Genomic DNA, 10,293 nt, shown 5'->3' with positions numbered 1-10,293 from the left:
TGTACCATCAACCAACTCTTTGATGAAAAGTACGTACCATCTGTCCTAAAGAGCTTCAAGTCCACTTCATAGTTTGGATGTTTGTACCAGAAACCTTATGTTGAAATTTGATCTCCAGTGCTGGAAGTGGTGCCTAACAGGAAGTGTTTGGGTCATGAGGGCAGATCTTCATGAATAGATTCATGCTCTGAGTAAGTTCTCACTCTATTATTTCCCTTGAGAGTTCCCCCAAGAGCTGGTTGTTAAAACAACCTGGCACCTCCTCTGTCTCTCTTGCTTCCTCTCTCACCATGTGATCTCTACACACCACTCTCCTTCACCTCCCACCATGAGCAGAAGCAGCCTGAGGCCTCCCCAGAAGCAGATGTTGGTACCAGGCTTCTTGTACAGCCTGCAGAACCATGAGCCAAATAATCCTCTTTTCTTTCTAAATTACCCAACTTCAGGCATTCCTTTATAGCAACACTAAATGGACTAAGACATCCACTTTTGCCATTTCACAGTTCACAGACTCACATGGAGCCCATCTGTGGGCCCCAGTGAAGAACCCTAGCTCCAGGGTCCACAGCTCAGGACTCAGGTGTGAGAGGAAGTAGCATCTAACAGTTGATCTGAGGAGGAACACCTAGCTCCTACTTCAGCTAAGGGAGGAGACCACCCCTCATATTGTCTTATGCCCAGTTTCTGCCTTTAAAGAAAAAAGAAGTGAAAACTAAAAGGTGGAAATGAAATCCACAGGCAGACAGCCCACTGCCACACCCTGGGCATGGTAGTTAAAGATTGACCCCTGACCTAATCGGTTATGTTATCTAAAGACATTGTATGGAAAAGCACTGTGAAAATCCCTGTCCTGTTCTGCTCCGTTCTAATTACCAGTGCATGCAGCCCCCAGTCACGTACCCCCTGCTTGCTCAATCGATCATGACCCTCTCACATGGACACCCTTAGAGTTGTAAGCCCTTAAGAGGGACAGGAATTGCTCACTCGGGGAGCTCGGTTTTTGAGAGGTGAGTCTTGCTGATGCTTCCAGCCGAATAAAGCCCTTCCTTCTTTAACTCGGTGTCTGAGGGGTTTTGTCTGTAGCCCCACTAAGTGACACCAAACAGGGTAATCAGATCTGGGCATCAGAGCCTCTGCAAGAAATGTTGGGCTTAGCCCACAGTGCTGAAAACAAATGCAAATTTGTACTAGGTGTGGGTCATCTGCTGCACACCACACTTTCCCTCCCACTTCTGGCTTATAAGCAATTCCATCAAGAGGTTGAAGAAGGGCACAGTTGGCTAAATGGTAGAAATGAAAGGCAAGGACCAAAATCTGCCTGAAGCCTGCAGAGATAGCTTCCATCAGTATGATTTTTATATTAACAGTTGTGGGAGTTTATCAGGGGACGAGAGCAATGATGCACATACTAGGCTCATGAAGGCCAAAGTCTTCGTATCCTGAGTTTATAAATCAGGTGCTAGTGAAATCAAACACAAGACACATTCGCTCAAAAGGACAAAGGTGGCTTCAGAGAAAAGGAACAGTTTGTCGAAGGAGAAGCCGTGATCACTTCCAGCCCTGAGAAATAGCTAGCACATCAGGAAATGCTTGGACAGCTCTGGCCCAGGTTCAACAATCTTTCCAAAGAATCACACTAAAGCACAGATCCCTTTATCCTGGGGGTCCAGCTGCCCAAGCTTGGCCACCGAGATGGAGGGGTCTGCAAGAAAGCTCACTTTCTCCCAAGCACTCCTCCCTAATGGACAGAGTGAGAGGAGAGTGTGGAGTGGACAAAAGGATTGCACAGTGCAGTGAGTGTGCAGAGCACTGAGGAAGGAGGAACACAGCCAGTGGGGACTGAAGAGGTCTGCATTTCTGACAGGGACTGGAGTAGACACAGATGGTAAGCATGATGGAAAGTGTTCTGATCAACCCCCCCCAGGAGGGTGTGCTCTCATTCTACCACTCTAGACCCAGGTACAGTCATGCGCCGCATTATAACCTTTCAGTCAACAATTGACCACATATAGAACAGTGGTCCCAGAAGATTATACCACCACATTTTTACTATACCATTTCTATGTTTAGATACACAAATATTTGCCATTGCATTACAATTGCATGCAGTATTCAGTACAGTCACTAGCATGTGACTGTACTGAATAGAGTCTAAACCACTGAGCCTAGTGTATAGTGGGAGGTACCAGCTAGGTTTGTGTAAGTACATTCTACAATGTTCAAAGATGAAATTGCCTAACGATGCATTTCTCCGAAGGTGTCCCCATCACTAAGCACCAAATGACTGTATTTGTTCAGAACTATGGCAGCAAGTGAAGGCTTCAGCTTCCCTAGAGCTTCACAGTCTCATGGAAACTTCTAGGGCAGCCACTCCTTTCAAAGGAACTAAAAGTCCTTTCAAAGCCAATAATTCACTTCAGCAACCTGGACCCTAAGGCTTTCGTTCCACAATTAGGATACAATTAGCTGATTCTTTTTCCCCAAAGAAAAAATTATAGAAGGAATATGTACATTTTCAGGACTTTTGGTATGCACTGCCAAATGTCCTATCAGAGCAGTCATCTCAATTTACACACGGACAGACATGTCCACTTCCCCAGTCTCCTTTGCAATCTTTGCCATTTAGTACTTGGGAGGTAATTTTCATTTGTTTCAATTGGAAATTTTATAAAATGAACAGTGAATATATTTTCCTTTCATTTGTGTGTGTGTGAGTTGCTGTCCTTTGCCACATTTCTAGTAAACTGTCTTTTTCTTATTGATTTGTATGGTGTCTTTAAGTATGACAGTTGCTAATATTTTCCCAGCTTGTCATATGTTAACTTCATTTAGTGGTGCTTTGTCCACACAGAAGTGCTGGATTTTAATCTTCTTCTTTATTGTTTCTGCCTTTGTTACATTGGTTAAGAAAGCCTTCCCTGGCAGAGCTTGCAGTGAGGCGAGACAGCAACACTGCACTCCAGCCTGGGCGACAGAGCGAGACTCCTCTAAAAAAAAAAAAGAAAAAGAAAGAAAGAAAGAAAGAAAGCCTTCCCTATGCCAAGATTATAAGAAGATTAATCCATGTGCTCTTCTGGGCCTTTGTGGCTCTGTGTTTCCCATTTTACATTAATCCATCTGGAGGTTCTCTTGGCATGGGAGTTAGGTAAACATTCAACTCCCCCCCTCCAATGTCTCACCCTTGTCATAACACCATTTATTGAATTATCTGTCCTTCCCCTAATATTTTGAAATGCCTGCAAAGTGGGGGAATTGTTCTTTGGCAATTTTTCAAATCTATACTGCCGACAACAATTTCCCTTTCACCCTCACCCCACACCCTCCCTCTTGTTGAGTATTTGCCTTAAGATGCAGGTGGTGGGTGAGGATGTGCCCTATTTTGCAACTGGGCAGTCTGTCTATGGAGGCTGGGGTCACATCAACCCCAATCCTAACAACTTTCTCCCCCACTTTGGGCCCTTCAATGTGTCCACTTTCCTGAGACCCCTTAAGGGAGTTTATGCAGATTTATAAAAGTGATGATGATTGCCCCTCACAGCCACCTTTTCCCATCAATGCTTTGTCATGTACCTTCACAGCAGGATCTGAAACTTGTCCTAGCGTTCACAGCCGGTCTTGACCTCAACGGAACTTATGTACCCTTGTGTGAAGCAGACGATGCAACCTTAGGACTCTGAGCCTTGACCTTTGCTGTGTGCCACCCTCCACTCCTTTCTCTCTCAGATTTGGGAGGAGTGGGGGGAGGAGCCACCTGGAGCAGTTCAGGAGTGGGGAGCTTCAGGACAGTTTGCACCACACACTCTGGGACTTCGCTGCGCAACACCCCTGACCCCCATGTGAGGAAGGTGGTTTTTGTTTTCTCCACTAGACTGTCAGCCCCTCCCTAGGAGCACAGTGTGTCTTGCTCACATTCGTGTCCCCAGTGTCAGCACTTAAAATGGGTTCAACAGATAAATGTTGAATGAAATTCAGAAATGATGTGCAATAGTAACAACTAACATTTAGGAATCAACTTATTACTTACATGACACCTTTGCATATTGAGTGAAATTAAGTTGTTTGGTTTAACAAATGTGTGGCTTTCGGGTAGAGGACAAGAACATAGCAAGAGGAAGCATTCTTTATGAGTCCTTCACGCAAGAGGATGGGCAGACACATCCCTCCAGAGGCAGGGACCCAGAGAAACGCCCGGCCAGGCAGAAGAGCTCCAGGATGAGGCCCCGATCCTGGAAAAGTGCGTTTGAAGGAGGCTTAAGGCATATCAGACAGCCTGGCCAACATGGTAAAACCGGCCTCTACTAAAAATACAAAAAAAATTAGCCGGGCATGGTAGCATGGTAGTCCCAGCTACTTGGGAGGCTGAGGCAGGAGAATCACTTGAGCCCAGAAGGCGGAGGTTGCAGTGAGCCGAGATCCTGCCACTGCACTCCAGCCTGAGAGACAGAGTGAAGAAAAAAAAAAACAAACAAAAAAAAGGTATTATTAGAGAGGCTTTATCTACTACGTGTTCAAAAGCAACCATGCTCCTCCCAGTATCTCACTAAGACTTGGACTGACTGTGTTCCTGTTGCTCTTCACAGAAGCTCCATGAAAGCGAGCTTCGCCTTTGTTCATGCAGCGAGCTGCTCAACACAGGACCTGGAAGCCCCCAAGGCTTTATCAACGGATTTCTCCCTAAAACTTCGTTTCCTTCCGCGACGCCCTACAAGAACCCTGGACTCCTGAGTCCCTGGCTCAGCGCCTGCTACCCCGATGCTGTCAATCAGATCTTGCTAATCTGAGCGGCCGTGGCTCGGACCCGACTCCGCGTCCACTGACAGGTCGGCGCTATGGGTCTCCGGATTCCCAGTCCAAATCCGACGGCTTGAGGTCCCCGCGTCCCCGGGACCTGCGGAGCCCGAGCACCGGGAGCGCCAGAGAACTACATTTCCCACAGTGTTCTTGGGCAGCCGGGGCCGCCGAGACCCACGGCCCGGCGGGCGAGCTCGCGCGGAGACTCCTGGGAGTTGTAGTCCGGTCCGCCGGCGCCGGCACTGGTGCTGCTGCGGGCACGGCGCCGGCCTTTGTCTGCGGGCACGCGCCGCTGCGGTGAGTGAGGCCCCCGGCCGGGTCAAAGCGCCGGGGCAAGGCGGGGCTGCGCTATCAGGCCGCTGTCCCGGGCCCTCCGTGTGGCCGCATTATGACAGCGGCCGCCACGGAAATGAGCAGGCCCGGCCGGCCCGGCCCCCAAGGGAGGCCAGCCGCGAGCGGAGAGGTCGGCGGTCCGCAGAGCAGGGTCCCGTGGACCGGAGAGCGGGGTGCCGAGGTTCAGGACGCTGGGCGGGCCCGGGGCCCGGGGCCCGAGGCGGGAGGGCAGCGTCTGCGGAGAGGAGCAGGGCCCATGGGGTCGGGGCGTGGGAGGGGGAGGCCGCGGTGGGCTCCCCGGGCCTCCGTGCGGGCTTCAGCGAGGGCGGGAAGCCGGCGCCGGCCTTTCGGGGATGCGAGGAGAGGCAGCCCCTCCAAGGGAGAATAGGAAGCCAGGCAGTGTGTGGGAAACCACGCTACCCACAAGCTCCTACACCTGAAACGCCCCAGGACATTCTCCAGACCGCCAAGTGTACCCCTCCTCTCATCCGCCCTCCAGAGGACGCTGGATTTTAGGTCTTAAGCCTGGTGGTCTCGTCAGATACCCCTCCTGTTTGGTTCTTTCCCTCTCACTGTCCTACTGATAGGAGAGTGTTAGGAACCTGTTTGGTAAGTGGGGAAACTTGCCGAAGGTCATAGACCCTGGGGGAGCCAGGGCAAGAAGCCAAGACTCTCACGGACTACTACTAAGCTTTTTCCAAAGGATATAATAGCCTTTCTAATAGGAAAATCAATGTTTTTAATTATAAAGCCACTTTTACAAAATCTTAGGAAAACTACTTCCTCAGACCTGTGATCTAGGGAGAAAAATGTGACAATTTCCCCCTTACTAATCACGGAGGTCCCTGATAGGCGGCGGAGTTGTAACTTGAAGACGTCACAGCAGGTGGAAAGGCAGAGCTGTGAATTCTACCCTAATTTCCAGAATCCCCAGCGACAGAGTCCAACCCCAGGCAGCAGGCGTCATGTACTCCAGGGACTTTTAATGTGTGCAGTTGTTGAGCAAGAATACCTTGAACTTCCAAATGATGTGCTGGCATGCTGGTAGGAATTCCTTTGTAGGTTGTGTTCTAAGTTGGAAGTGAGTCCTCCAAATAAAAATTTAAATGCCTCTCTTGGTCATCACAGCATTTAGCAGAACGTGCAGCTGTCAAGAAGAACCAGATGCTTAGGTTGACAAAACAAATAATGGTAGCATCATATTATTATTTCATTAAATCAGAAGGCCAGCATTTTGATAGGACATATCAGAGGGAAACAAGGAGTATGCATTGAACCACTGCGTTTCTTAAAAGTGTAAGAATTCAGTAATTAGGATCCTGAAGTAAGAAAAAATATTTTTTAAAAAAATAGATCATGTGGGCCAGGTGTAGTGGCTCATGCCTACAATCTCAGCATTTTGGGAGGCCAAGGCAGGAGGATCACTTCAGGCCAAGAGTTGGAGACCAGCCTGGGCAGGATAATGAGACCCGATCTCTACAAAAAAAAAAAATTTTAATAATTTTTAAAAATTAGCTAGGCTTGGTGGTGCTTACCTGTAGTCCTAGCTATTTGGGAGGCTGAAGTGGGAGGATCCGTTGAGTCCAGGAATTCAAAGCCACAGCAAGCTATGACTGAGCCACTGTACTCCAGCCTGGGCAACAGAGCAAAACCTTGACTCAGAAAACTTTAAAAAATAATAATAATAAAAGATAATTTAGAACACATACAAGAGGATTCCTAGGATCTGGAAGAGTAATTCAGTCTAGTCAAACTCTCTTCCTTTCTGTTCAATTTTATAAGCATTCTGACCAGGTCTTTAGTGATCAGGAAATAGACAACTGTTTAATGTAAGAGCATACACTTTGGATCCAGAAAGTCTTGGATTTGAACCTTTGCTCCACCTTGATTCCTTATTTTCTGTGGGTTTTTGGGCAAGTTACTTAACCTAGTTGGAGTGCCTCGGGCTTGGTTTTGGAGTCCAGAGTAGGTCTTTCTTTTCCAAGAATTGACAAGTGTTTACACTTGGTCAGAACTGGTATTCTTGTATCTTCAAGAGCAAGAGAAAGGTGAGTCTGGGTCTGGAGCCTCCTAAGAATTGTTCAGTGATAACATATGGACTCTCTTGGTAAGTCTTTGTAACTACAGAGAACTGGAGAGCTGCTTGGTTCCAACCAATCGTGAAGGCTGAAATGTTTTTTTAGATTCTGAATTCCTCTGGGGCTTGGAGGGAAGAAAGTAGTAGGTGGTTAGGTGGGGAACCAAAATGGAAGATCCCAATCACATGCCAAGACCAAAGTGTAAACAGGAGTGACTGTTAACTTGGGATTGGCAGGAAGAGATATATGTTTATGTGTTCTCTGCCTTCCCACATCCTGCTTCCTCCTAGACTCATTTGTGTGTGGTCCTGGTACCTCTGGGCCCATTTTGCAGTGACATTATAGTAACTAACATTATGTCAAGCAATCTAGGTTTCTTACATTCACTTATGCCTCCACAACTGTTGACTTTTTCCTTCTCATATATCAATTATTCTGCCCTTTCCTGTTTGTTTCTGTTTGTTTGTTTTTATCCCTCAGGTGCTCAGGAACAGCCCATGGAAGAATCATATGAAGAGGTGGTGACTGAGGTCGTAAGCAGGAGTGGACATGTTTGGATTTCCAACAGCTACCCTGCTGGACTGTCATGGAAGATATGCCCAGAATGTAGCGTTCTTCAGTGAGTGAGTCAGTTGATGTCTGGATGTGCTCAGCTCACAGATATTCAGTGTCCCTGTCCTCAGCACTGGTCAGCAGTCTGAGGAAGCAGAGGAGACCTTGCTTTGGTAGAGCTCGCTGTTCCTAGGGTTACAAGAAAAGCCTGTGAGCTGGAGTTAGAAGTAATAGTAGAAACAGAGCAAGAGAACCATCGTGATATAGAGGTAGCGTTGAAGTAGTCTCTGAGAATCAATGAGCAGCTTAAATCTCAGCATTGTCTCTGAATAAGGCAAGAGAACAAGGAGAAAATTACCCTGGGGTGACACCAAGAAAACTGTTAATGGTGATGAATGGACCCATATTTAAAGTGCACCAGGAGGCTCAGATGCAGGGCAGTATTAGGAAAAAATAAAGTCAATACCTGCATAGAGAATAACTTCCAAACCAAAATTGATTTCAGTTTTGCCATAGCTTAGTAGGCTGAAAATAGCAAGGATTTTAATGGGAAAAATTCCTTGGATCAGATTCTATAATTGCCATGGCTAGATCTGCAGTATCAGACAGGTTATTTAACTTCCTTAAGCTCCAGGTTCATCTGTAAAATGGGGCAGTAAGTTCTATCTTGTAGGGTTGCAGGGATTAGCAATGACAGATGTAAAGTACCCAGGATTGTGCCACATATTTTCTGAGGTCACGGTGCTTATTCCATTGTAAAAGCAGACTGGACAGAGGTGGATTTCTGAAGAAGCAAATGCAGCTTAAGTTTTAGGACCGCTTACTTGCATTGGTCTCTCCAAGACCCTGGACTTAATTTTATACATTTTCTTAAAAGGGTGCCTCTAAAATGGGGAAGTTTTAGGCCTTATACAGCCTGGATCCACACCTGTTTTAGAGTCAGACAAAAGTTGGGTATGGGGCTCTATGTGATTCTGTATAGTTTTCTAAATTTTCTGAGCCGGTTTTCTGACCTATAAAATAGAGAAAACCATGTTTGTCTTACAAGGTTATTTGTTGGCCTAAATTAAATTTAGAGGCAGTACAGTACTATGGAGAATGCCTATTTGAGTCAGCTCTAACTTACTTAGTTCTGTGACCTTTGACAGTCTCCCTTTGCTCCCATTATCTGTATCAATCTCATGGTATTGTTTTCAGGATTGTATTGTCTATGCACAGAATAAGGCCTGGCACATCATAAGCACTCAAAGAATTATGTTTCTTTTTCCCTATTCTAAATCAGCATATTGGTGCTTCTTACGTGACTTCCCTCTCATTTTATCAGATGTGATGACTGAAGCCCACCACAAGTATGACCACTCTGAGGCTACAGGATCCTCAAGCTGGGATATCCAAAATTCTTTCAGAAGAGAGAAGCTGGAACAAAAATCCCCAGATTCGAAGACCCTACAGGAAGATTCACCTGGAGTGAGACAAAGGGTCTATGAGTGCCAGGAGTGTGGAAAATCCTTCCGGCAAAAAGGTAGTCTAACGTTACATGAGAGAATCCACACTGGTCAAAAGCCTTTTGAGTGCACCCACTGTGGAAAAAGCTTCAGGGCCAAAGGCAATCTTGTTACACATCAGCGGATACACACGGGAGAGAAGCCTTATCAGTGCAAGGAGTGTGGGAAAAGCTTCAGTCAACGAGGTAGTCTCGCTGTCCACGAGAGACTCCACACTGGACAGAAACCCTACGAGTGTGCTATTTGTCAGAGAAGCTTCAGGAATCAGAGTAACCTTGCTGTTCACAGGAGAGTTCACAGTGGTGAGAAGCCCTATAGATGTGATCAGTGTGGAAAAGCCTTCAGTCAGAAAGGAAGCTTAATTGTTCACATCAGAGTCCACACGGGCCTGAAGCCCTATGCCTGTACCCAGTGCAGGAAGAGTTTCCACACTAGGGGGAATTGTATTCTGCATGGCAAAATCCACACAGGAGAGACACCCTATCTGTGTGGCCAGTGTGGAAAAAGCTTCACCCAGAGAGGGAGCCTGGCTGTGCACCAGCGAAGCTGCTCACAGAGGCTCACCCTTTGACCACTCTCTTGAACAGAAGTTCTCTTTACAAATTAAGAGTACAAAATTCTCTGAGATGAAGCAACCTATCCAGTTCTATGGAATGAATGGAGAATCTTTCAGAAAGACCATCATCGGGTAGGGCAAACTGACTTTTCTCCTTTCCCCTAAAAGAGTATGAGAAATAAATGTCTTCTTTATTATCATTATCATGTATGTTTTACAATTTCTGTCACTTTATTTTGACCTGATTTTTCAAGGTACCCCCATTAATCCGGTGCCACACTAGAGATTGCTCTGTGTATACACAATACAGATTTTAAATTTGTAGTTGACACCATCAGGCTTTTTTAAATGTAAAAAATCAGCCCCTCATCAATCGCAAGTTCTTTTTCTTCCCTACATATTCAAATTAATCTTGTTTTGCCTTCAAAACCACTGGGCAAAATCCATGGGGCAAATCTAGTTAACCTTTATAATCTTC

The 10,293-nt window shown here is 46.4% G+C and overlaps 1 protein-coding gene across 7 annotated transcripts; it reads left to right on the top strand.

The window, feature by feature from the left end:
- The first annotated feature begins 5,008 nt into the window (after positions 1–5,008).
- ZNF32 (zinc finger protein 32) lies at positions 5,009–10,018 on the top strand. 7 transcript variants are annotated; one of them, XM_005565090.5, is made up of 3 exons: positions 5,009–5,088; positions 7,683–7,821; positions 9,079–10,018. In XM_005565090.5, the coding sequence occupies exons 2-3, from the start codon at positions 7,752–7,754 to the stop codon at positions 9,828–9,830; spliced, it is 822 nt and encodes a 273-aa protein (XP_005565147.1). In that variant the 5' UTR covers positions 5,009–5,088; positions 7,683–7,751; the 3' UTR covers positions 9,831–10,018. The 7 variants fall into 7 exon arrangements, with proteins under 7 accessions (XP_005565147.1, XP_065376735.1, XP_065376736.1 ...); XM_065520663.2 differs by having other exon boundaries at positions 7,683–7,825; XM_065520664.2 differs by having other exon boundaries at positions 7,683–7,829.
- The last annotated feature ends 275 nt before the right edge of the window (positions 10,019–10,293 follow it).

This window comes from Macaca fascicularis, chromosome 9 (genome assembly GCF_037993035.2).
Source record: "Macaca fascicularis isolate 582-1 chromosome 9, T2T-MFA8v1.1".
NCBI classification, from domain to species: domain Eukaryota; kingdom Metazoa; phylum Chordata; class Mammalia; order Primates; family Cercopithecidae; genus Macaca; species Macaca fascicularis.
This window is presented reverse-complemented; position numbering and strand designations above follow the sequence as displayed.

Excerpts from the sequence above, each read along its gene's own strand:
- ZNF32 (XM_074001514.1), top strand. The coding sequence starts at position 7,846 with ATGTGCTCAGCTCACAGATATTCAGTGTCCCTGTCCTCAGCACTGGTC. Across the intron at positions 7,928-9,078 it reads GCAGAGGAGACCTTGCTTTG|ATGTGATGACTGAAGCCCAC; the intron begins GTAGAGCTCGCT and ends TCATTTTATCAG.